Genomic DNA, 27,189 nt, shown 5'->3' on the forward strand with positions numbered 1-27,189 from the left:
TCTCCCTCCTTGGCTCACAGTCCAGGCTGGAAGGACTGACTGGAGGCGGTGTTTGGTAAGCGCGGCTCTCCACGCGGATGAAAGGCCCGCCAGCGGGCGCCGGCCTCCACCGCGGGCCGGCCACACTCGGCGGGAAGGAACGCGCCAGGCGAACACGCCGGAGGGGCTCGGGCTGGGCGCCACGGCGCACACCGCCCCCCCCCCCCCCCGCCCCGGCTTCCCCTCGGCGCTCTCCCGCCGACTCGGGCCCTGAGCGCGGGGACGTGCCGCGTTGCCGTAGAAACGCCGGAGCCGGCGCGGCGGCGCGCGGGGCGGGCTCTCAGGCTTCAGGCGGCGGCAGCTCGCAACCCGGCGCACGCTCGGGCGCTTCCGAGCCCAGGTCGTTGGGCCCGGATCGGGGTCCCCGGCCGTGCTCAAGGCAAGATGTTGAGGCGCAGCATGGAAAACCGGTAACAGCCCCGGGGCCTCCGCTGGCCAGGGCCACCCCCACCCCCCGCGCGAGGGCTTGGGTGGGGGAAGTGGAGCCTCTCTCCGTGGGGCCTCCGTGCCGAATTGCGACCCTGGGCCGGGGTCTGGGCCGAGCCCGCTACGCTCTGGGCTCTACCTCCCCTGGTTGCAGCGAGCCCCGGAGGCCAGGGGTGGGATGGGCGATCTCGGGGATCACGCTCCCCGGGCGCCGGGCCCCTCACTGCCGCGGGCTGTGCAGACGGCTGGGAGGCAGCCGGGCGCCCAGGCCGCGCCAAGCAGCCCTAGCATCCGCCACCCCGCAGCGGCGCGGCTGGCCAGAACCCGGCCTCTTCATGCGCCTACACTGTCGGGGTATTGAGGCCAGGCCCCAAAAGGGAACCTAGAGAACTAGAATCCGCCCCCCGGAGATGGTGGGATCGTTGATGGTTTGTGCCTTTGAAGCTGCAAAATGCCCCGGGAATGTTTGCATATCAAATTAACGTGGAGATGAAGCCATCTCATCTCTCATGAGAATGATTTGCGTTTTGTGTCATCTTTTTCTCTAGGGACGCTCAAACCAGACAACTGCAAGATGCTGTCACAAATGTGGAGAAGCATTTCGGAGAGCTGTGCCAAATCTTTGCTGCTTATGTGCGGAAAACCGCCAGACTGCGAGACAAAGCAGATCTACTGGTGAATGAAATCAACGTGTATGCCTGTACAGAGACCCCAAATTTAAAGCAGGGCCTGAAAAACTTTGCTGATGAGTTTGCCAAACTTCAGGATTATCGACAAGCAGAGGTATGGAGGTCACAGCGTCATTGTTATGAGTGAGCCCTGAAGTAGTGGATGAAGGACCCGTGAAGACTTTCACTTGTAATCCACCTAACTGAAGTGGCGAACGCACACTTGATGATAAACGTACATTTTCATGTAACATTGTGTGAGTCTGTTAAAGGGAAGCTTCCTGTGATTTGTGATTTTACCGTTTTCAAACTAAACTTTAGGGTGTCCTGAAGTCCTGAATTTCCCCACTTCCATTTGCCAGCTTTTGGCCAAGGGGTGGCTATTTACAGGGGTAGTAAACATAGTACCCATGGGGAAGAAAAGGAGCATGACTTGTGTCTTGTGTGCACGTAAGTATATTTTAAAGTATGTCTGGAGATGGAAGATGTTGAGAGTCATAATGTGAGTGAATAAGTAATAAATGGACAAGAGATCTTTGTTGCTTCAGTGCTCTGTAAAGTTGACCAATATTTCATTGACAAAAAGAAAAGCAGCATTGATTTACTGATTGATATCATAGATACTAGTGAGACTGGGGTGGTTTTGTTTTGTTTTTGTTTTTTTGCTTTGGAAGGGAGGGAAGAAGGTGGTGTTGTAATTGTTTTCTTTCTAAAAGCTCATTTTTACTTTCAATACCTCATAAGCACCTTCACTTATATTTATATTAGTTCTCAAGATACAGGTTAAATGTTAGAAGTTGCCCAATTAGAAGCTGTATTGCTTCTCTTGTACTCCTCTCATCAGTGCTTTTGGTACTTTTTAAAAGCCTAATACAGAAATCTCTGTCATCAATAAAAATCACAAAAACAAAGTGAAGATAATGATCTTTGAACCTGTACTTGCTATTCGTACAGAAATTTGAGTAGTAATTACATTTGGGGGTACTTTTTGGGAAAAGTTGAGTTCTTGTCATATGATATTCTATAATAAACAAGCAACTCTCAGTTACACATTAACTGGGGACTTCAAAAATAATATATACTCACTGATAACCCTAAAATCCTATGTTAAGACAATAATTTCAAGAAAAACTTTATGCTATTTATCAAACAGCAAAGTGAATTGATTTACATTTGTTCTTTTTTATTTCCCTTGCTTACCAAATGGTGAAGGTGCTAATGAACAATGAACAAAAGGTAGGCGACAAAAAGGGAGAACAGAAAAAAAAGACTTGAATAATCCTTGCACTGAATAATCAGCGTATGGATTATTCGAAATGGTATAGACTAAACTATCCTGAGTATTCAAGGTTTTGATTTTAGGATTCCTAATACTTAAATGCTCAATGAGAACTTGATTGTTTTCATTTTCCTAAAATCTTTTAAAGTGAAACATTCATATACATTTTGTTTATAGAAAAATCAATATGAAATGAAATGTACTATATAAACATGTATCATCAAAAAAAGCCTTCTTCCTGCTGCAAAAATAATATATGTTCATTTTAAACAATTAATGTCATCTTGTGTTACCTGTCCTGATAAAGAAAATTTTAATGTCCAGGAGTTATTTTTCTTATGCTATATTTGCCTTTAAAAAGCCCGTTTCTTCAGTGCCTTCCACTAGTGCTATTAAAGGAAATAATTACTCAAAATGTGATAAAAATCGTAATGTTTAAGAAAAACAGTTTAATTCTAAATAAAAGATCAACCATGCAGTTTGACAGCTCAGCAACACTGAGACCATTTATCTTTTTCTCCAAGCTTTGGTAATTTACAAATGGCTTCCCAGAAAAGGATTGTAGCTAATACAGTTCTTTTTGCTTTTGAGGATTGTGTCGCTTTAAATTTTTCCAATATGCTGTATCTTTCAGCTTCAATTTTCTTACCTGGAAAGTTGGACTATTACATTTCGGAGATAATATATGTAAAATATCTGATACTATGCTAAACACACTGAATTGGTAGCTGTACTGAAATGTGAGATGTCTTGAAACTTACCCAAAAGCTACTATAACAAAGAAAAATAATACAGAGATGATCTTGTGGCAGAGATAAATTTCTTAGAAACCTGAAATGTTTTCTTGCCATATTGCATACTAGGTGCTTTTCTGCTTTCAGTGTTACTCTACATCGTAACAGCTTTTATTGTGTTTGAGTTTAGATTCTGAGTTTTATCAATTGCTGGTGATTATTCTTTTACTTATAAACTGTGACATTTTAAACATTTTAAAACATTACTCTGTAATAATTAAGTTCAGGTTAAATAGCCCAGGTTTTATTTCAGAATTTAAATTTTGATATGTCTATGTTTCTTTTCAGTTATATTTTATAATAATTTTCAATAGGTTGAAAGACTTGAAGCCAAAGTAGTTGAACCTTTGAAAGCTTATGGAACCATTGTAAAAATGAAACGAGTAAGTAAATTCATTTTTCCTACTATTATTAACTATTATGGCAAAGAGTATGAGGTTTCCAATAACTGTCCTCTTAATAAAAAGTACAACGTAGTTTATACAATTTTTTACACACTCTGTGAAGCATCATTTCTTAGAACTTTGAGAATAATGAAATATTTTTAATAAGCTTACTAAGTAAACCATAGCAACATGAAGCAATACTTTATTTCAGAAACTTTAAAATATTAATATTTATAGTCATGAAGAACTTATTTTACTAAACGAACATAAGATTATATTTTTCATTTTAAAGCAGGCAATAACATGTAGACTAAAAGTGAGTATGACAAAGTTGTATTTTTTTATTGAGGTATAACTGACATATTAGTTTCAAGTGTACAACATAATGATTCAGTAGCTGTATATATTGTGAAATACCCACCACAGGTCTAGTTAACATACATCACCGTACATAGTTAGAAATTTTTTTTCTTTTGATGAGGACTTTTAAGATGTACTCTTAACAACTTTCAAATATGCAATACAGTGTTAGTAGCTATAGTCACCATACTGTGTGTTACAACCCCAGGTTCTGTTTTCTCACCCAGCTTTGAGGTATAATTTACAGACAATAAAATTCTCCCGTTTTAAGTGTTCATTGAGTTTTGACAAATGTATATACACATATAACTACCACCACAATCAAAATTTTATGTGTGTGTATATGTGGTTAAAGGTTTGCATTGAAATTATCTTGTCTGTGTCATTATTTGAGAGGGTGTTAAACACACGTGTGCACACTCTCACACAAAGACACACACTAATTTTGCAGTAATAATTCCTGTGCTGGTAATGCCTGGACCAAACAAGGAGTGTTTTCCCATTCTTAAAACAGAGTGTGTGTATTTTATTTCTTAGATGAGAGATTTTTATTAATCAAAAATGCTTATTTTCAGGATGACCTCAAAGCAACACTAACAGCAAGGAGTCGAGAAGCTAAACAGTTAACTCAGTTAGAAAGAACACGTCAGCGAAACCCATCGGATCGACATGTTATTGTATCCTTTGACTTTTGATCTTTAGAAAAATGTTTTGTAAGGTATGCTGTACAAAAGTAAATCTATATGGAAATTACGCATTTCTGCTTTTAAATGTGCAGAAAATTTGAATATAAAGGTTGAAAAGAAACACATGCATTTACAAATTCTCATTATAGAAATCAACTAATTTTAAAGAGAATACACCACCTAATTCAATCCCCTCATGTTGTTTTCCATAATAGATATTAAAAAAAACACTTAAAAACGTTGATATTTTTATAAAAAGTAAGTTCAGAATTCTGAGTTTTTTTTCACATGATGACTGAATATTAATTTTAAAATTAACTTAAAGATCTATCATGAATCCAATATATCAATGCCCTGTCTGCCCCACTTTTGAGAAAAGGAAGGAAGAGTCATTTTTCCCCAGTATAATTCCCTTCACCTTCAAAAACAACAACAATGTGAAACCACAATTAGGACTAGCAGCCAAAGACCTTCAGGAGATTCTAGAGTAAAATTGAGGTTCATAGCTGGACACAAAAGGATCTAGATAGGGCTGTCTTCTGTAACAAGGCTCTTCTGTTAAGAATGATGTGCCTTGTTCATGACAACAAAAGAATAGAAAATAGTGCCTGGCTAATTGCCAGCAACTGGGATAAGTGCAATTATATAGAAAGTACTAATTTATCCCGCTGCCTCTTTTTCCCATTCCTTCTTATGTCTCCTTCCTACTTCCTGAAGGTTTTTACTGCCCAGCTCAGCCAGAAACCACATGAGGAGTGGCTCTATGGGGGCATTTGAAGTTGCAGAGCACCTCCATTCCTGAGGGGAATCCCTTGAGCAGTGATTTCGGGCTGCAATTGCCTGGTCCTCCTTCCTTTGGACCAAAGGTACATATGCCCAACTTTGAAATAAACAAAAATGGGCAGCCATAGGGCTTGGAATTGGAGGCTGGGACAGGAACATCTCATTGAGGCTTAAGATCTACAACTAGATTATGGAGTCTGGGCTTTAAGCAAGTCAGGCAAACCAGAGAATGATGGAAAATTTATGACTGACAACTAGGGACTAAGGGAGAGACCAGGTTGTCACCAATTTTTAAGAAGTAAGTCAGAGGTCAAAATTTTTAGTGTTTTGTTTGGAGGAAAATACATAAAGGCAGGGAAAATGTCACATCTGGAATCCTGAGTGGTTGGTAGGATTGAATCGGGTATTGGTATGGAGACTCAACACAGAAATGAATATTCCTAAGACAAAGATGTTTCTGACTTAGACGGTCTGTTGTGAACACTGCCCTGGAGGAGGTAGTCTTATACTGTAGATGAAACTAGAATTGGGTTCCCATGGGGGGAAATTCAACAAAGGAATAGATTATTGCTGTAGGTGAACTGCTGTGCTCACTGGGAAAGTGAGTGGATTTTGACAACCTAAGACTATTATAGAAAATAAAGGACAATCTAAATATAAATGTATTCAATATAAATATAAAAATATCCACTCATAGCATTACAGAATATTTACCAGGATGGACCCTTAAAATTCATCTGACAATTCAAAAGAGGCATGTTAAAGTTCAGTATGTAAAATAACATGGAGTAACACTGATACAAGAGGATGGGGTAAAGAAGAATCTCAGGGCTCTGGCTCACCGTTTCAGAAACCATTTTTGCATTCAGGACTAATTTCATTAAATACACTGATATCTCTACTCATAGAGTTGTATCATAGTATCTTAATCAAAAGCATTTCCTACTCAACTTGAGCCATTATAGGATTTTGAAGAGTTTTCAGAAAAAAAGAAGAAATAGAAACCCATATCCTCTTTGCTAAAAATAGCTGTGTAATTTTGGGTGAGTTGCTATGCCTAAGTAAAAGGATTTGAGACTTTCAGAAACGAATAGTAGTTGCTGGAGGGTGGTGGAAGAGTAAGATGTCCCAGCTGTAGTTTCTGCTTCCCCACTCTCCCCTGGTTTAGCCAATTCTACCTATCCATCTACATTTTAAAACTGTTTCTTTAAATTTGAAACTATCAATAAAATGGGGAGGGCAAAGACATAAGTCAAAAGGAAGTAGTCATAAGTAAAGAACTATATGAGTCACATGTAATAGTCTGCTTGCGTATTCTCATTAGTAGGTTAACTTGCATCAAATAACTTAGAAATTTTTCATACGAATCTATAAAGGAGCTCTATTTTACTTTTGAATTTCCTGTGATAAAGTTATATTTTTTAAAAATCTCAAGCCCAGCAATATAGAAAATTATTTTTGATTACTGGGTATGATTAAAAATTAAAAGTTTATATGGTTTTAAAAAACTTTACACCCTATATGGCAAATGTACACACACACACGTATAAAAATATTCTTTTACACCTAGTATCTTAAAATCGTTCATTTGAGTTAATCTAAATGTAAGAGTATATAATCACTATGAAGTTATAATTAATGTATAATTGCAAGATTATATAATTCTGTGAGCGTATGATTTTAATTTACTTTAAAATATTGTTCTCTTTGAAATGTATTTTTTCCTTTATGAAAAATTTCAGTCACAGGTGGGTAATAAAGTGGTGTGTCAAGAAATGGATCCTTATAGTAAACTCTTTTACTTATTTCAATTTATATCTTTTCTTGAAAGCAAGGGCTAAATGTCAGAATAATATGTGTCACTAAACTTTGATGACAAATGTACATTTTTCCCATGGATTAATTATTAAATGATGATATTTGATACTTTTGCATAAATATACTACATCAGTATAGGAAACAAAACTAATAGAATTTAATCAGAAAATTAGGCTATGTTTTTTAAAACCTCTACTGTTTAACAAAGTATTTTAAATATTTTTGGGCAACAACTGTTCTAAAGTAAGAGATGCTTTTTTAAGAGAAATACATGAGTAGATTGGAAATGTTCTGCCCTTTACTGTAGCCACTAGCAATATATGGCTATTGAGCTCTTGAAATGCAGAGTAAATGAGACATAGTTTTTAAATTTTTATTTAATCTTAATGTAAATAGCCACATGTGGCTGGTGGCCACCATATTGATTATACAATAGTGTGAGTGTTGTCAATACAATATATGAAGCAAAGCATTAGACTTGTCATCTAATTTGTTACTGGTATGTATATTTTTTGTACTAAGCACTAACTAAATGGTAACAGTGTAATACTGTTAGCTTCTAAGAAGAATATACAAATATACCCCATGCTGAAATAAATATTTATAGTGTATATTCTGCCATATCTGATTAGGATATTATAAGATTAGAAACATTAATGCATTTGGAGAACTAGAAAATTGAAAATACTTAGGTCATGGGTCCTTTTTTGGAGAGAAAGTGTTAAAGGGGAAAGAATGAGCAGGGCGCCTGGGTGGCTCAGATGGTTAAGCGTCTGCCTTCGGCTCAGGTCATGATCCCAGGGTCCTGGGATCGAGTCCCGCATCGGGCTCCCTGCTCAGTGCAGAGCCTGCTTCTTCCTCTCCCTCTGCCATTCCCTCTGCTGTGCTCTTCTCTCTAACTCTCTGTCAAATAAATAAATAAATAAATAAATAAATAAATAAAAAGAATGAGCAGAAAAAGAAGAGAATGATAAATGGCATAGACAGTGAAATAGGTGAAAACAGTAGAAAATATAGAAAATTACTTTACAGTAAATAGTCAAAGGGTAATACAGGGGAAAAAATGGTTTTGTAGGAAGAAAGGGAAGGAGTTTTGTTTTCTTTCATATGAGGTAAGGAATCATGTCATTTAATAGATTTAAAGTTCTTTATTCTGCACGTGCTTATTATATAAATCATCTTATTTTATATGGTAAAATATATTATTGAACAATTTACAGTTGTTATGCCAAAAAGCCAGTAGTGCAATGGTAACATTTACAAATAGACTTCAGTTGAATGGATTCTAACCTGAATTTTTTTATATCTTTGGTTGGGGAATTCTTTTGCAGGCAGAAACTGAATTGCAGAGAGCTACAATGGATGCTACCCGAACAACTCGTCATCTGGAGGAAACTATTGACAATTTTGAAAAGCAGAAAATAAAGGATATAAAGGTAATAAAGTAACTTAAAGTTCAAAACATGTTTTCTAATGTTACTGTTTTATTTAAATGTATGAAAAATTTAAATTACTAAATTTTTTAGCCCATAGTCTGTATGAAAAAGATACTTATAAATAAGAAATATCAAATGTTATTTTCCCATTTCCTCAGATATTCAACTTGTTATCACAAGTACTGTTTAGTCAAAGGAAACTAACATTTATTGTTTTTGTGCATCCAGTGCTGTTACAGGCACCAAATATGTATTATCTTTTAATCTTTATAGCAACCTCATAAGAATGAGGTGGTGTTATACATCTTATATGAAATTTAAGCAGAGATATAAAGTAATTTACCCGAAGTATCATAGCCAAAAATCTGAACTATAAACAGTTATGTATTTTAAAAATCTATGCTTTCCATTATAATACACTCTCATTAAGTACTCTCTAGTAACTACATCTTATCGAATAAATGAATAGGTGAGAATAGCCAACCACATAAAGTTGCATCCACCATGATATGGTATCACAAGAATTGCCTTACTTTATTGTAAAAAGCCAGTAGATTTGACAGCTTTGGGATCATGGACTTCAGGAGGTCTTCAGTGACTTTTTCATAGGCACCTGAACAGGTTTGGAGGATTGCTTGTGACCATAGTAAGTCCTTTAAAACAAGTCATCTAGGATGTGTTTTGGCTCACTGAAAATTTTCCGGGATCAAGCTTTAAAGAAAAATATTTTTGTCATTTTATAACTATTAACAAAGAAAACATCCTGCTTTCAAAAGTTATGTGCTTAATAAAATAAGCACGATATGCTACTTAATAATCATCATTCCTTTTTAAAGCCCATGAATCAGCATTCGTTTGCACCTTTACCGCCCCCCTGTCATAGTTTCAAACAATTTCAGAACTTTGATTTTTCTGATAGCCGTGCTCAAAGATCTCTAGTTTGGTCCTGAAGACCAAAAACCTTTTTTTAAAGCCTCTCAATTCACTTTGCACTCTGCTGTGTAATGCATGAAGAGCATCTCAGAAAGCTGCCCTAAGACAAACTCCATTTACTGAGGTGGAAGAGTGTGGGTGGGATATAATGTTTTACACTTGCTGACATCATCTCTTAAATTGGGGGGGAAAGGAAGGTTATATAAATAATTAGCTTTAACCTGAACGATGAGAATGGAGACTTGTGAGGTATGCTTGATTCCATTGCCACCTAAGGGCTTCGTTAGTGGTGGCAGTCTGATTCCTCACTCTACCACTGCTCCTCAAGGCCTGCACAATTTTCTTTTACACGTGGCAGTCTGTGTCTCTGATCTTTGGGCTCACTTCAGGTTCAGACTACCTCTACAGATGTTTTTAATTCCCTGAGCAACCACCAGTTACAAAATGGGCAGAGAGTGAGTGAGTGCAGAATTCCCAACTGCAATTCCTACATTTCCTGAAGCATTAGGACATAGAGCGACTGCAGAGTGGAGGGTGCACAAAGAAAGGGGCTTTCAAGCTTTTCTCTTTGCCTACCGTATTATGCCCCTGGAAGGAAGTCTCTTGGTGGTCACCAAAAGTGTAAGACAAGAAGAAACCTACTTTTTAATAAATTGAGATAGAATTCATACACCATACAATTCAGCCATTTAAAATGTACAACTCAGTGGTCTTTAATGTGTTCCAATATGTGCAGCCATTACCACTCAATTTTAGAACACTGTTATCACCTCAGAGTAAGACCTAGTACTTTGCTGCTTCCCACACCCCAACCCTCCCAGCCCTAAGTCACCACCACTAATCTGAAGTCTCTATGGATTTGGCTATTCTGGCCATTTCATGTGAATGGAATCATAACATGATTTTTATAACTGGCTTCTTTCACTTAGCGTGCTTTCATTATTAGCTGTATATATATATATATATATATATATGTATGTTATATGCATATTAACTATATACATGCTTTTGTATCATAGCATGTATCCTATCAGTGTAATTCAGTCCTTTTTACAGCCAAATATTCCATTAAATGGATATAACCACATTTTGTTTATCCATTCATCAGTTGATGGACATTTGGGTTGTTTCTACCTTTGGGCTATTGTGATTGATACATTCATGTATAAGTTTTTGTATGGACATATATTTTCATTTTTCTTACATATATATCTAATTAAATTGCTGGATCATGTGGGAACCCTATCTTTAATCATTTGAGAAACTTCCTGCACCATTGTACATTCCCACCAGTAATATTAGGGTTCAAATTTTTCTGCATCCTCACCAGTACTTGCTGTTCATCAGACTTTTTCAGTACAGCCATCTTAGTGGGTATCTCATTGTGGTTTTGAGTTGCATTTCCCTACTAATGCTTATTGGCCATTTGTATATCTTCCTTGAAGAAATGTCTACTCAGATCCTTTGCCCATATTTTAATTGGGTTGTCTTTATTATTGAGTGGTAAAAGTTCTTTATCTATTCTGGATACAAGTCCCTTTTCAGATCTATGATTTGAAATTATTTTCTCCCATTCTTAAGGTTCTTTTCAATATCTTGATGGTGTTCCTTGAAGCAGAAAATTTGTAATTTTGATGAAGTCCAATATATTTTTTGTTGTTGCTGCTTATGTTTTGTCATACCTAGCAATCCATTGCCAAATCTGAGATCTTGAAGATTTATCTGCTTTCTTCTAATAGTTGTATAGTTTTCTTGGTTCAATTAAGCCTTTGATCCATTTGAGTTAAGTTTTATGTATGGTGTGAACTGAAGGTTAAACTTCATCTTTTTGCATGTGACTGTCCAGTTGCCCAAGCACCATTTGTTGAAAAAGCTATTCTTTCCCATTGAATAGTCTTGGAACTCTTGTTGAAATGGTTTTATTTCTGGACTTTGTCTTTCATTGATCTATAGGTCTCTCCTTATGCCAGTACCACACTATCTTCATTAGCATTGCTTTATATGAATTTTAAAATCAGGGTGTATGAGGTCTCCTTTGTTCTTTTTTAAGATTGTTTTGCTATTCTGGATCTGTTATAATTCTGTATGAATTTTAGAATCAGCTTGTCAGTTTGTATAAAGAAGTCAAGTGGGATTCTGGTAGGGATTGCATCAAATCTGTAAATCAGTTTGGGGAGTATTGCCATCTTAAAATAATTTTTCCAATCCATGAACATGGGATATTTTTCCACTTTATTTAAATATTCCTTAATATATTTTCAACTGTGTTTGTAGTTTTCAGAGTATAAGTTTTGTGCTTCTTTTCTTAAACTTTTTCCTAAGTATTTTGTAATTCTTGATGCTATTGTAAATGGATCTGTTTATTTAATTTCATTTTTGGATTGTTCATTGCAAATGCATACAGAAATAATTTATTTTTGCACACTAATCTTATATTCTGCAACCTTGCAGAACTCATTTATTAGCACCGATAGTTTTTTAGTAGATCCCTTAGGATTTTCTACTCACAAGATTATGTCATCTGTGACAACCCACACTTTTAAATGCAGACCCCCATGATCTAGCAAACTTCCAGAAATGGTTTCCAGAGGTTGAATTTGAACTCTGTTACGGTTCTGAATCTCCCCTTTTATACATCTTTCCTCCTCAGTATCAAATTGTTTCTTTTCCAAGTCAGGCCTCATTTGAGATCTTTTATGATGAAGGATGCACAAATCCCATACCAGAAGCCTCAAAGACAAGTCAAAAAGAGTTACATTATTGCCCCCCTTTGTTCATGTTAAGCATGTCTCACAATTCTGTTTATGAGAAAAATTCTTAGAAAAGTAAAAATTGTTGATGCCACTCATAATTTTGAGAGAAACATCAGAACATTCTTACTCTTACCTGTTACCAGGCTACTGCTTCAGATGGGAACGGAGCTTCTGGCTCCTTCCTTAACCTCCCTGGGGGCAGAAATGAGTGAGCACTGCTGGTAACTGTACTACTCTGTTCAAGGTGGGTTTAATTTACAAGTCCATCTGAATTTTGGTAGCAGCATTAATCAGCAAGGTAGCACAATTTTTAGATACTTTTCATAGGAACCTTGCAAAAAATTTGTCTTTCTGAGAAAAGTTGTTATGGAACTTATTGTACACAATGTGAATGAAAAATCACAGTCCCTGGGGTGCCTGAGTGGCTTAGTCGGTTAAGCAGTTAAAAATCCTGACTCTTGGGCGCCTGGGTGGCTCAGTTGGTTAAGCGACTGCCTTCGGCTCAGGTCATGATCCTGGAGTCCCAGGATCGAGTCCCGCATCGGGTCTCCCTGCTCAGCAGGGAGTCCGCTTCCCCCTGTGACCCTCTCCCCTCTCATCCTCTCTCTCTATCTCATTCTCTCTCTCAAATAAATAAATAAAATCTTAAAAAAAAAAAAATTCCTGACTCTTGATTTTGGTTTAGGTCATTATCCCAGGGTCAGGAGATGGAGCCCCACACTGGGCTCCATGCTGGGCATAGAGCCTGATAAAAATTCTCTCTCTCCCTCTCTGCCCCTCCCCCTGTTCATTCCTCCTCCTCTCTCTCTTAAAAAAAAAATCACAGTCCCATTTGTTTCCCATGTAATCGGAAAAGTCATCAGTTATAGGGTGAATGTTAAGGGAATTTCAGATCTATAGAAAAGATCTTGACCAGGGGTCAAGGTCACTCCTGGAACAGAGAGGGACAGGAATGCAGTATGTGGCAAAGTAGCTAATGTGAGCAAGAAACATCTTCTAAATTTAATTTTTAAATGCTTTATTTTTCTTACAACTAAATATAAAATCACCATAAATTTTTTTCACAAAATTATTGAGAAAAATGTAGTAATCCTACTACTCATAAATAATCAGTTAACATTCTGGTTTATATCATTCCAGTTTTTTTTCTATGCACATATACACAATAGATACGATAACAAATTTTCTTAGGTATTGACTATGTCACATCTTATATGCATTTTATGTGGATAAACTCATTTACTCCTCACAGCATCCTTATGAGGAGCATAATAGCATTTCCCCTATACATAGAGCTATATTTAAGTGGACCACACTATATGTAGCATCACTTTTTAAAATTTAATATATATCATGGGCATATTTGCTAAGAAACAGACGCATATCATCCTTTTTGGTATCCTCATAGTATTTTCCTATGGATATATTACTTTATCTAACCAGTCCTTATTGGTGGATATCTAGGTTACTTTTGCAATTATAAATCTCATTGCATCATTAAACATTGGCCTTTTTGTTGATCCAGTTATTCTCTTGAGATAAATTACCAGAGTGGCATTTCTGATTCAAAGAGCATGCACCCTTTAAATTTTGATACTGTCTGTCCACAAAGCTTTAAACTTATGTCCACGGGCGCCTGGGTGGCTCAGTCGTTAAGCGTCTGCCTTCGGCTCAGGTTATGATCCCAGGGTCCTGGGATCGAGTCCCACATCGGGCTCCCTGCTCGGCAGGAAGCCTGCTTCTCCCTCTCCCACTCCCCCTGCTTGTGTTCCTGCTCTTTCTATCTCTCTCTCTCTGTCAAATAAATAAATAAAATATTTAAAAAAAAAAAATAAACTTATGTCCACAAAATTTTAACTAGCATTTCTACAAAACCTTGCATGAGTAACCCAGTGTACTAATGAAGAGTAGCAGTATTTTTAATAACTAATCTGACAGGTGAAAGAATCAGTGTCATCTTAATTTGCAGTTACTACTAAGATGGAATATTTTCATATATTTAATAATGACACATTTCTTCTTTAATAAATTACCCACACTTGTCCTTAGCCTTTATTTTTATTGAATATTGGTAGTTTTTATATGAATTTGTAAAGTCTTTATATTGAGAAAATTAACCCCTTATATTAAAGAGAAGATATGTTGCAAATGTATTTTCCCATTTTGTTTATGGTGCGTTTTTGCCTTAAAGTTTTATTTTTGTTGCCAGATCTGTTGGTCTTCTCCTTTTTGGCTTCTGACTTGGTGTCATGCTTACAAAGGTTGTTTTCATCCTTAAGTTTGTATAAATACTTGCTTATATTTTCTTCTAGTATTTGTGATATCTAAAAAAGTTTAAAAATTTAAGCATTTTATCTGGTGGTTGTGTTTTGCATATGGTATGAGGTAGATATCTAATTTCACTCTCTTCAAGTAGATAAAATTTCCCTTGACATCATTTACTGAATAGCCTCTATTCTGGAGAACCATTATTTCCCCTTTACTTGCCAAAATGTTAGACCTTTTATGACTTTTTGGTCAAAAGTCTTACTTGCTAATTAAATCCAATGGAGGCTTTAATATTAGGAAAAGAAACATTTTCTAACCTAGCAAGTGTACTTCTTAATAAAAATAGCTAACTTGTTTTGAGCACTTATTCTAAACCAGTTACCATACTGTAATTTTTCTTGGATTATCTCATTTAGCCCTTAACCCCAAAACCTATGAGGTTGGTACTGTTGTTATCCTCATTGTAAGGATGAGAAAAACTAGGGAAAAGAACATATTATATAAACTGCTTAATATTATATAGCTCTTATGTTTGTCATGATTGGAACCCAGATTTATCTTAATCCAGAGCCTATATTCTTAACTACTATACTCCTGCTTTACAGAATACTTCCAACGGGTAAGAATTTCAGATTAGCTCCCTCATCCCCCACCAATAAAAATTAAGTATGTGCCCAAATTGCCTTCTGGTCACACAAAATAAAATTGAAAAGGGAAAAAAAAAGAAATCATTAATGCTTCTGTCCCCAATCATACTGACCCATTCCAGGTAAGATTATATGAGATCACTGAAAGTTAGCTGTATTTATTTGAGGAAAATTATTTCTAAATATGATTGGTTCCTAGAAAGTTCTACCACCCTTCTGGTCATTCACTGAAAATATTTTATTTCAAAAACATGCTTTTTATATTCTTTCTTATATTAGTTGTCATCTAACTTTTAATGTTCCTTGCTATTACTCTCCTTCTGCCTATTTTCGGATATTTTATGAAATTCTAACTAGAAAGAGTATGATTGGCAGTATTCTTTTCTGACTATACTCAGGGATATAACTCTCCTCTGTGATAATCTTTAGACTTCATCGACTCTTGGGTCAAAAATTCCAAGTCTGGGATACTAGATTACCAGTACTACTGAGTTCCCACTACTGTTTCTGACAGAAAAATAAACAGTATAAAAAATCAGTAGAGCCATTCTTCTCTTGTTTAGGTGTTATAATAAAGGTTTTGTCAAGCAATAAAAGTTCAAACCATAGAGGATTAAACCAAAGTATCACAAAACTTGAGAGTGATGTCCCCCCACCTTCCAAGTAGTAAATAATAGCCATTTATAAAGGTAATTTGTAAAGTACTTATCACTAATTAAAGCTAAATTTTGAGATTGGAAAATGGTTACAGACTAAAAGTTGATCAGTGTCTTAAAATGAGAATGTAGTAGTTTCTCTAATTAGAGGATATGAATAAAGAAAAATAATGTATTGACCGACATATCTACATATTTTTCAGGGCTTATGAGCTAAGGGGAATAGAAATCCTATAAAATGCTAGTATTAAATAACTGTTAGTTCAGAGATGACACAGTCAGAGATTTTGACCATCAGAAATTTAATAACTATATTCACATATTTGAAAAATATTTTAAAATATTCACATATTCCACAAAATTACCACAGTGGAATAGAACTGAATTAAGCCTAAATCTACAGATTTAGGTGTAATAAGGTTGTAAATGTTTGGATTTCACTAGTTACTAAATAGTGTATCTATTAAAGATTTAGAATGTCATTTGTGGAAATATTTAAAAATAGGAGTAACACCTAACTCACTTGAGTGATTAAGCTTAATCCCTTATTTGAGGCTATTTTATTTCTCAGGTACTTTTATAGCATTAAGGTAAATACCTTCTCTATCCATATAAGTAAACAGATGGTCTGTAAATATCCAAGAAAAACTAAAACATAGTTGACTATGTAACACTGTAAAATGTGCTTCTCCAACCTCCCTCTGTACTTACCTGAAACAAGTTTAAGGGTTTATTGTATAATTCTAAGCCTAAGTAAATGAAAAAACTTTCTGTTCCAAAAATAAAGTCAAACTATGTCTATAGTTTTTTATACGGTTCTTTATTTACTAAATGTAGAAAATCTCTAAATTTAAGATTCAGAAGGAAAGATGTAAGCCTGTGCTTGATTGTTCCCATTACCTAAAATGAGCTGCAGACCAAGAACCAAGTAGGAGTCTTCAGTATTTTGGCTTATCATTGACTCCTAGTTCTGCTGTTTTCCCTCTAGGAGTTTCCACACTCCTAAAGGGCACTTGACTCCTTTCTAGCTAGGCAGCTACCTTAGGAAGATTGACAACTAAGTGAGTCTGTGAGTCCCAGTCCTAATCATAAGCCAATTCACCTCGAAGGTATTTCCTGGATATCTGGAGATTCTTGGGCATAATGCTGCTTATTAGTTGCCACTGCAGTATGCCAGAATCCTCTGTGACCTACAGGAATTGACAGTAAGGGTCACTCTTGAGTCATAGTTGTGTCTTATCCCAGAGCCCAATCTTTGCATACCAGAAGGGATACTTTTCTACTACAGATCTGTTTACATTGAGTAGTGACCAGAAACCTATTAGTACTCCCTTAAATATTCTTCTAATCCTTAAGAATGGAGATGGAAGTGGGGAGAATTAAAGGACACTAAGGGATAACTGTAACACTGTCTTCCAAAGTACAGGACCATTCCTATCTGGGTGGTAAACACAGGACAGCAGGAATGAAGAGAAATGGATATTTGACTCTTGTCTTCTATAACCCATCTCTTCTCTCTTGCTGCTTTAAGGACAGTGCTTGAGTATTTTCTACCTTATTCTGCCCACTTCTTTCTACTTTAATGCTCTGAGGTTTTTTTTTTTAATAAGGAACAAGATAACAAAAGGATAAGATCCTATTTTATTGAAAACTTGTCTGGTTTGTATCCTTTCCTTACCTACTGATTATCTCGCCCCTGCTTAGATCAACATGTACATCTTCATTCATTCTCTTAGTGCATCATCTTCCTTGTCATAAATTATCAAGTTCATAGGGTTTACGTGCAGTTTATTTGTGAAAGAAATGATTGATTCCAGCAAGAATAGCACAGTACAATAAGCAAGAACTGTAACCTTTGAAGAATCAGACCCAAGTTTCAACACTCTAGCTGTGAGCAGCATTAGGCAAGTTATATATTTGTAAACTGGAAGGCTCTATGCAAATCCATGATGCTATTATCAGTGGTAACAATATAATTACCAAGTAATTCCTTTGTGGTTAGAGAATATAAGAACACATAGAAATACGATGGGATATAATTCCTGTCTAAAAAACATTCTATTGTTTAAACATCAGTTGGAATTACAAAATACCAGGTTTAGAACTGACCTGCTTTATCTAATACTTCTAGACATATGGTGACAGAGTAGTACATAATGGTATATACATTTTAGTCAGATCTTTATCACAAATGTCAATTACAAAGGTATACAAAAACTAACTTAAAAAATAAGAGGGAAGTAAATGGTCAGATAGGAAATATTTTGTATAATTTCCAAGGTTGTGCAGTAAAAGGTCTTTGCAACCATTTTTATTCCTGTTATCTTTTGTACTTCATTTGCCCTGTGGAAAAAGAGATACCTCTGTATTTCATAAAATGCCAAGACTATAGTAAGGAATAAATTTACTAAATTCACAAATTCATATGATTGTTTAAATTCAAATCTTTGGTTTTTTTTTAGACTATATTTTCAGAATTTATCACTATTGAAATGTTATTTCATGGCAAAGCTTTAGAGGTCTACACTGCTGCCTACCAAAACATACAAAAGATTGATGAAGAAGAAGATTTGGAGGTAGGACTATGTCTATCCAAGTTCAGTTCTTCTATTAAGATGGACATATTTAAAAGAAAGCATTAGGTTGTGTGGGTAAAAATAAATTGGAGTACTACAGTGGTTTATCTTACTGTGTGCAGTCCCAAATAGCTGAACTTTTATGATTTTCTGAGTATGTGTTTTTAACTTTTCAAATTAGCCATGGTAAAGTTCCAAGAGTTAATTTATTAATAGCTAGTTAATAAGGCCATTATGTGAAACAATGTATCATTTTGACTGGTGATATAAGTCACTTAAGTATACTAACCATAACAATGATTTGTGCTAACATTTGAGTGGTTTATGCTATGCAGAATACCCAAAGCTTCACATGAATTTTCTCATTGACCCCTCACACAATCCTATAATAAGGTAGGTGCTGTTATTCTCATTTTACAGCTACAAAAACAGGTTTAGAGGCTTTAAGTAACTTAACTTGACCATAGACACTTAGGTATAAATAGCAGAATCAGGATTCTTAATCAGTATGCTATGAAATAAATGTAGATTTATAATAAGGCTTGCTTTGTACTGAGAGTTCAGTGCAAATCCAATTGGCCAACTAATAATGTTAGAGCATTTAAATATCTAAGCCTGGCTTCAGCAAGCACATCTCAAGAGTAAATCTCCCACCCTCCTATCTTCTAAAAGGGAAGAAAAAAGGCAGAAAAGTATTTTTGCTAAAACGGGTGATTAGAGACATACTTTGTCCATATTTTATCTTAGTAGAAGTGAAAAAGGCCAGGTAGTTTCAAGATATAGCCAGAATTCTGTATTACTAAGTGATAGAATTTGGGAGTGTCTGCCATTTGACAATTGTGAAGATTCCCTGAGTTGTTTATTTATTAACTGTCCATCATAAAGCACACCTGGGCCTTCTCTTCTCACTACTCCATTGGTTCCAGGAAACTTAAGTCAGTAAAATCAGATTACAGCTTGACTAAAATGAAGAAAGGCACATGTTTTAATATGTGTGTATATGTTTTCCAATGCCAAAATCTCATCTCCCAGTTTTATGTCAGTTATGCATATATGATATTTCTGTTGTTTATCAATAGATGGCTTCCTAAGGGTCCAGTCCTTCCAAATACTAAAGCTAAGTTCTCTTAATTTTCACTCCTTTCATGTCCTATTTTTTTAAAAAATAGATCAAGCTTATATGTGTCATTTATAAAATAATAAAATAGCAAATGTTTATAAAGTGATTACTTTGGACAGCTGCTGACCTATGCATTTTAATTATATTTTAATTCTCCCATCAACTTTGATAGAAGTACTTATTGTCCTCATTTCTGTGGAAGAGAAAACTGAGGCAGAATGAGGTTAAGAAACTTCCCAAAGAGTCCCCTAACTAATAAGTAATATAGCTGGGAGCCAAACCAGAAGTCTGACTACTGACACTGTGTTTGCATCCTCTCTATCCTGCGAAGAAAAGTGTGCTTCTTGATGAGTGATGTGCACCATTCCCTACAAGAAACAACACTGCATTGAGTGGCAGGTTCAGAATTGATCCCCCACTTTTCCTACAAGACTGGAATCCTTTTTACAAGTATTTTCATTCTCCTTTTTTCTAAAATGCCCTTGAGATGCCATTTGTTAACGGTAACTAAAGTTTCTTCACTTCCTTTGGACCCCAAGATTTTCCTTCGCATTCCAGAGGTCCTAGCTAGGTTTTTTGTCACACCACTCCTCTTACTACTATTCTTAATCAGCTAGCTAGGTACCTGTACTGTGTAACTATTTAAGTTTTATAATATGACCAGTCTCATAAAAAATATAGTGTGCTGTAAGTATATGTGATGGAGGATTCTAAATAGTCTGGAGAAATCAAAGAATGATTTCTCAATGAGAAGTTTGAGGGATGTGTAGGAGAACCCCTGGCAACCCTTTCAGGCAAAGGATACAGATAGATACACAAAGATCCCGAAGCATAACAAACTACAGGCATAAACTGTTACTGTGAGAGGAGAGATTCATAAAAAAACTAAAGATCTCAGGGCTGTGTGGCAGATAAGTTTTTGACAAAGTATCAACTTCCCCACTTTGTAGTGGGGCCGTATTGAGCAAGTTCTTCATACTTCAGCTTCCTTATCCCTAAAATGGAGATACAGTATTTACCTCATTAAGTGTTCCTTCAACATCTGTTTGTTGAGCACCTGTTATATGCCAGGCAGCATTCGAAGTTCTGAGGATTTAGCATTATAAGTTAGAAATGGTCTGAGTTGTCAAAGCAAAAACTTAAAAATCTACCATGGAGTTCAGACATTAACAGGCATATCTCAGATTGCAGCAGTCCAGAACTCTGCAAAAGGAATATCACAACAAAGCAAGTCAAATGAATTTTTTAGTTTCCCAGTACATATAAAAGTTATGTTTACACTATACTAGAGTCTGTTTTTTTAAGTTTTTTTATTTTAATTCCCGTATAGTTAATATACAATGTTGTATACTGTAGTCTCTTAAGTATGCAATCGCATTAGATCTTTTAAAAAGTGTACATACCTAAATTAAGTATTTTATTGCTAAAAAATGCTAACCATCATCTGCGCTTTCAGTGAGTCATAATCACTGATCACAGGTCACCATAACATATATAGTAATAACAATGAAAAAGTTTAAACTATTGCAATAATTACCAAAATGTGACAGAGTCACGAAGTGAGCAAATGCTGTTGGGAAAATGGCACCGATAGACTTTCTTGAAGCAGGGTTGCCACAAACCTTCAATTTGTAAAAAACAGAGTATCTGTGAAGCACAATAAAGTGAAATGCAATAAAACCAGGTATGCCTGTACTGTGTAACTATTTAAGTTTTATAATATGACCAGTCTCATAAAAAATATAGTGTGCTGTAAGTATATGTGATGGAGGATTCTAAATAGTCTGGAGAAATCAAAGAATGATTTCTCAATGAGAAGTTTGAGGGATGTGTAGGAGAACCCCTGGCAACCCTTTCAGGCAAAGGTACAGATAGATACACAAAGATCCTGAAGCATAACAAACTATAGGCATAAACTGTTACTATTATGCCTATAGAGACTGGCAGGGAGAGGAGAGGAGTCTAGGGACACCTTTGAGACCAGGGGAAGTAAAATGATATCAAACAGGTACTATGAAGAAAAAGGATCCTTTAAATACAGGGTTTCTTAGAAACAAGTAGAGAAAATATGTAGAGAGGAACAGAGAAAGAACTTGCTATTTTTCTTAGGTGGTCCATGCTTTACAAGAACTGCTGAGACTTAATCTGGCAGCAGCTAATTTTTTTGCAGTTAGGCATCTAGTTATATTACAGACCATCTTACCTTATTTGTTCTTCACATAAAAAAGCATTGTCAGGCTCATTTCGCCTTCAAAAGATCATCTCTGTGCAATCACTTCAGAACATCTTGAGACTCACTCCTAGAAGAGATCTTGGACCATATTGGGAAATGCATTATTGCCAATAAATACTCCTGTAAATCTGTTGTTTTGCATTGAGATTAATTTTAATATTTAACTGGTTTAGACTTTTATCTCATGGGTGTATACTGTCTTCCATTTCCCACTTTTAACCTCATCTTTGCTAGAACAGTTAAAAAAGGAATGTTGTTCTAACAAAAATATATCCTTCCAAATAACAGTTGATTAATGAGTCATCTAGTTTTTATATCGTACCAGGGTACCAGTGTGCCATATCTGGCACCAAAACATAATATTGAGTCCTTAGTAACATGTTAAATAATCTAATTAGCATGCCTGAAGTGCCCTAAAACACAAGTCTCACCTGTGGGGCTAAGTTTCATCAGTTTCTTTGGTGTCTTGCACTTCTCTAAGGTTTAAAGAAATGTGTAGAGACATCCCTTAGTTTTTTTTTTCCCCCCAAAACATGGGGATTAAGGTCATGTTAACATCATTCATTTGTCATGTTACTGTCTTAAGCTGGGAGGAGTTGAAAAGATAAAACAGGGCTCCTTGCTCTAGAGGAACTTAAAGCTAGAAGGAGAGATATGTAAATACAGAACAATGAAATGAAAGTTGTATTGAGGGTATGAACAATAGGAGCTAGAGAATAGAATAGGAGAAATTGACTAGAGAATAGGAGATAGCGGAAGATGGTATTTGACTTGGCTCTTGAATGATTCTGGGGAATTCTGAGGAATCAGCATTGCAAAGGCAGAACAGAATATGTTCTACATATTGGTACACAGGCTAGAAGTGAAGAGTGATAGGTAGGTTTGAGTCATCTTAAGCCTTGGAATTTGGATCCTGGGTAATCAGGAGCCAGAAAGTTTTTTAATAATATATTTTGGTCTTCAGTAAGCTAATTCTAAGTAAACTATAAAGAAAAATGTGTAGAGTCAATAAATTAAAATAGAAATACCTCAGATGAGAAATTGAGGGGCAATGGCCAGGGTTGTAGTTTGGTCTACTAAATGTATCGTAACATCGTTCATTGTAAAGGTGAAATGTAGAGCTACACTGTCCAACACAGTAGCCACTAAGCACATGTGGCTACAAGTTAAAAATTAAGTTCCTCATTCATATGAACCACATTTCAAGGGCTTGGTAACCACATGTAGCCCTTTTGGACAGCACAATAGCAAGCATTTCTATCATCTCAGAAAGTTCTACTAGATGGTGTTGGTCTAAGAGAACAGAAGGTAGTTGGGCCTGTAAGTATGGCTATCAGTAGAAAGCCCATAGAGAATTCCTTGAAAGGTAGACATTAAACGCTGTACAGATAAGATCTTTCAGAGAAAGGTGTGAAAAAAAAAACATGGCCTTAGGGAAACCCTTTAAAAATATTTAAGGTATAAGCAATAGAAAAGGAGATGTGAAGAAGTAGGGCAGCTAGCACATGAAGAGTTTAAAGATGGCATGAAAAGAAGTTTCATAACAAGGTCAGTAAAGATCAAGACAGATGACCTTGGTGGTTTCTGGCAGGAGCAATCTCACTGGAAGGTGAAAGCCTACTTGTATGTTTTTGACAAATAGAGATGAAGTAGAATATAAAAAAAGATTGATTTTGAATTTGTTTGCTGGGGGAAGGAACCTGTGGAGAAAGCAAGCTTTTGTTTTATGGTTTCAAGTTTTGCATACAGGAAATTTGCACCTTGGAAAGAATCAGAATGACATTTGCTTAAAAAGGGGGTTGGGGGAGAGGGTGAAGAGTTGAGGAAAAAGGGAGTGAAGCTGAAGAAATTCACATCTGATAACCTTACCTATTTGTATGTTAAAGAAATGGGAGAAGACAAAGATATAGACAGGCTTAAGAGTGGTATTTGGAACTGTTGCTTTAGGGAAAAAACCAACAAAGGTATTCCAGATTCTAGTGAAGTTGGAATGCATAAATTATACTGGCTTCAACTTACTCTTATGTAATATACTATCAGAGTACTGCAATCAGGTTAAATTGGTAAAAGTTGAGATAGGCAGAAGACAAAGAATCAAAGGTATGACTGACTTGCAGCCTCCCTACTAGCAAGCATCCTCTTTGAGGGTAGCAACTTACACATTTCCTCAGCAAAAGCTCTCACGTGATGGTTTGAGGACCCATAGTCACCTTACCTGGCTCAAATAACCTTTTGAGCTTTCATCTTTACAACTTGAAATACTGTTTGTATTGGGGCCTCTGGGTGCCTCAGTCAGTTGTCTCCTGATTTCGGCTCAGGTCATGATCTCAGGGTCATGAGATCAGGCCCCAAGTAGACTCCTCGCTGGGCATTAAGCCTGCTTGGGATTCTCGCTCTCCCTCTGCCTCTCCTTTGTGTGTGCACTCTCTCAAATAAATAAAATGTTTAAAAATATATATTTTGTATTTAATTTTTTTAAATTAACAGTAATAGAAATTTTGTCCTGGGAGGTGGAAGTGGGTGGGTGGATGAGCTTTTGCTGAGGAAATGTGTTAAGTCGCTTAAAGAAAATCTTAACTAAGAGGAACTTAATATGGCTTTCTGGATTTCCAGGGTTTGATATCTATTTTATAATGTTGCTTTATCATTCCAACAGGTTTTCCGAAATTCTCTGTATCCACCAGATTATGCATCCCGTTTAGATATAGTAAGAGCAAATTCAAAGTCGCCTCTTCAAAGATCACTCTCAGCTAAGTGTGTATCTGGAACAGGACAGGTAAGCTAGAAACCATACATAATTTAAAGGAATTTGAACAGCTGCCGTTGGTGGTGTTCAGTACTAAAAATGTTTCCCTTAAGTCCTGACTTATTATAACTTACCCTCCTACCTTCTTACATAAAATAATGGAAGATTACACTAGGCACAGCTCTCTTATTTCTTTATCTTGTATACTATAGCACATAATACTCTCTAAAGCAGAACGTGTGAGAGCAGAAGTGGAAAGGACAAGAGAATGCTAATCTAGATTTGTTCTGCAGTATAATATGAAGAGCACAGATTCTGAAGTCAAACTGGTTAGGGTTTAAAAATTCCACTATCACGACTTATTGAAAATTATACCTAAAAAAGATCTTTGGCTGAACATTATCTTAGATACAGAAGCACATATCTTTAGGTAAGAGTCAATTTTCTCATTTCTTCCACACCCAGAAAACCTGAGTTACCTGGTGTCTAAAACTGGGAGGGGTGGGGCACCTGGGTGGCTCAGTCGTTAAGCGTCTGCCTTCGGCTCAGGTCATGATCTCAGGGTCCTGGGATCGAGTCCCACATCGGGCTCCTTGCTCCGCAGGAAGCCTGCTTCTCCCTCTCCCACTCCCCCTGCTTGTGTTCCTGCTCTCGCTGTCTCTCTCTCTCTGTCAAATAAATAAATAAAATCTTTAAAAAAAAAAAAATAATAAAATAAAAAAAAATAAATAAAACTGGGAGGGGTGAACGACCTTGCTCTCTAAGAGGCCATAGAAAAAAATGGGCCATATGGTCTATGTCCCAAGTAAGGGCAGCCATAAACAGTACATTAAGAAGTCAATTTGGCTGTTAACAGTAAAACTTTATTTACATAAACAGGAGGCAAAATGGGGTATAGCTTGCCAACTTCTGATCTAGAGATCTATACCCTTTTTCATACCTAGCATTCAGAATTCAAAATTGAGCAAAATATTTTCAAAATTTAACTTTTAGGTAAATGTGACCCAATACCTTCTATTTTCATTTGGTTCTCCTCTAAGCATTTATCTACTCATTTATTTACTGCTATGTATGCCTCTCTCCCCCAACCAACTTACATTTTTATCATTCCAGCATAAAGTGCCTTACACACTAAGTTCCATATATCTAGTATCATAGTACATACAGTTTGTTTCTATTTTGAGCTAGTAATGTTACCAAAATTAGCTAACATCTGTGTAGTACTTTAAAAGTACATTATTCCGGGGTTTCTTGACCTCCACACTATTGACTTTGAGCCAGATAATTTGTCAAGGGAATGGGGAGTAGTATCCTGTGTATTCTAAACATGTTCAGCAGCCTCACTAGCCTCTACCCACAAGATGCCAGTAACACACACAAACACACCCCCCCAGATGTGACAACAGTGTCTCCAGACATTACCAGATGGCCCTCAAGAAAGGTTTGAAGCAAGACGACCCAAGTGGCAATGGTCAGGACTTAAAGCCAAGTAGTGAATTCAGATTCTCAACTCATTCCATTTAAATCATAGTATTAAATTTTAATATTTCAGCTGCCTAGCTGAAAGATTCTTGGGAGTTTTTGGTATCCCTTTGAGGATTCTCATTGAAATGCCTATGTTTGTGACCCAAGAACTATTTAACCTAAAATATATTTGCCATAATATCCTGAATCTGTACCTTTTCTCTGAAGTATTTTATGTTATTAAAGTGCTGGTATCCAACTGGAATCTAATGGTTAGTTTCATATTTTTGCTCAAAAATAACATGATGAATGAATGAAAAAACTGTGACTGTTTTCAGCCTTAGAATACAATAATTCGTAGGGAAGTTTCATTACTAGAAATTATCTTCCTGAAAAACATGTTCTATGTGCCCTTCTCTGTAAGAGCTTATTAAAAAGATACCAAGCATGTAAAAATATTTTAATTTAATATATTTTTTAATGTGTTAACTTCTAACAGGTATCTACCTGTCGACTAAGAAAGGATCAACAGGCAGAAGATGATGAAGAGGATGAAGACTTAGATGTTACAGAAGAAGAAAATTAATTTTCTTAAGTAAACTTCACCTTTCAGTTTTCATCTTAAATGACTTGGAATCCAGAATTACTACACTGTAAAACTTTATACTGGCTTCATACATGTTAAACCTCAAAATGAAATCCTACTGGAAATGAAAATTAAAGGAAATTTGTGCTGACCAAAAATGAAGGTTTTAAAAAATACTACACACCAGTCATTTCAACATCCTATCCAACAGTATGTGATTTTTGTATAGGTTCCATTTAAAAAAAAATTATGTATTTCAAAAGTATTTCATATTAATGCACTATACATAGTTGTGGTTGCAGTATAAGTAGATGACAAAAAAAACAAGAGATCTAACAATCTGACTTGCTTCTTTTGCTTTCATTGCCAAAAAAGGGTCTTTAGTCATTGATTAAATACAAATTCTATTCCATAAAGCCTTAATAAAAAAGACAAGGGTTTTTTTTTCCTTTCCTTTTTTTCACTTTTACTACAACCTTAAGTTTCGTTGTTTGATAATTTACATTTCAACAAGACTGTTATTACTTCTGTT

The 27,189-nt window shown here is 36.1% G+C and overlaps 2 protein-coding genes across 4 annotated transcripts in view; one reads left to right on the plus strand and one right to left on the minus strand.

Annotated features, from left to right (window-relative positions):
* Positions 1 to 284: 284 nt before the first annotated feature.
* CIBAR1 (CBY1 interacting BAR domain containing 1) lies at positions 285 to 27,110 on the plus strand. Of its 2 annotated transcripts, XM_027577650.2 has the most exons (10): positions 285 to 449; positions 1,014 to 1,248; positions 2,346 to 2,369; positions 3,521 to 3,589; positions 4,528 to 4,629; positions 7,164 to 7,169; positions 8,571 to 8,675; positions 18,395 to 18,508; positions 24,518 to 24,637; positions 26,571 to 27,110. In XM_027577650.2, the coding sequence occupies exons 1-10, from the start codon at positions 424 to 426 to the stop codon at positions 26,655 to 26,657; spliced, it is 888 nt and encodes a 295-aa protein (XP_027433451.1). In that variant the 5' UTR covers positions 285 to 423; the 3' UTR covers positions 26,658 to 27,110. The 2 variants fall into 2 exon arrangements, with proteins under 2 accessions (XP_027433451.1, XP_027433459.1); XM_027577658.2 differs by lacking the exon at positions 2,346 to 2,369 and having other exon boundaries at positions 288 to 449.
* The window catches only part of RBM12B (RNA binding motif protein 12B), a 31,442-nt gene continuing 12,338 nt past the window's right edge, over positions 8,086 to 27,189 (minus strand). Inside the window, exons 3-7 of one of the 2 annotated variants that reach the window (XR_003517167.1) lie at positions 21,832 to 21,939; positions 21,166 to 21,250; positions 20,648 to 20,831; positions 9,209 to 9,386; positions 8,086 to 8,142 (exon numbers count right to left, since the gene is read on the minus strand). The gene's annotated coding sequence lies outside the window, so the exon portion shown is untranslated. Of the gene's footprint in view, positions 8,143 to 9,208; positions 9,387 to 20,647; positions 20,832 to 21,165; positions 21,276 to 21,831; positions 21,940 to 27,189 lie in introns of both variants that reach the window. The other variant, XR_003517166.1, reaches the window with a different exon arrangement.

Source organism: Zalophus californianus, chromosome 4 (genome assembly GCF_009762305.2).
Source record: "Zalophus californianus isolate mZalCal1 chromosome 4, mZalCal1.pri.v2, whole genome shotgun sequence".
Classification (NCBI taxonomy): Eukaryota; Metazoa; Chordata; class Mammalia; order Carnivora; family Otariidae; genus Zalophus; species Zalophus californianus.

What these genes read in the sequence shown, in the direction of transcription:
- CIBAR1 (XM_027577650.2), top strand. Translation starts at nt 424, where the DNA reads ATGTTGAGGCGCAGCATGGAAAACCG. An exon ending in AGGCGCAGCATGGAAAACCG is followed by an intron (nt 450 to 1,013) that starts GTAACAGCCCCG and finishes CTTTTTCTCTAG; the next exon opens with GGACGCTCAAACCAGACAAC. An exon ending in AGAAAATAAAGGATATAAAG is followed by an intron (nt 8,676 to 18,394) that starts GTAATAAAGTAA and finishes GTTTTTTTTTAG; the next exon opens with ACTATATTTTCAGAATTTAT.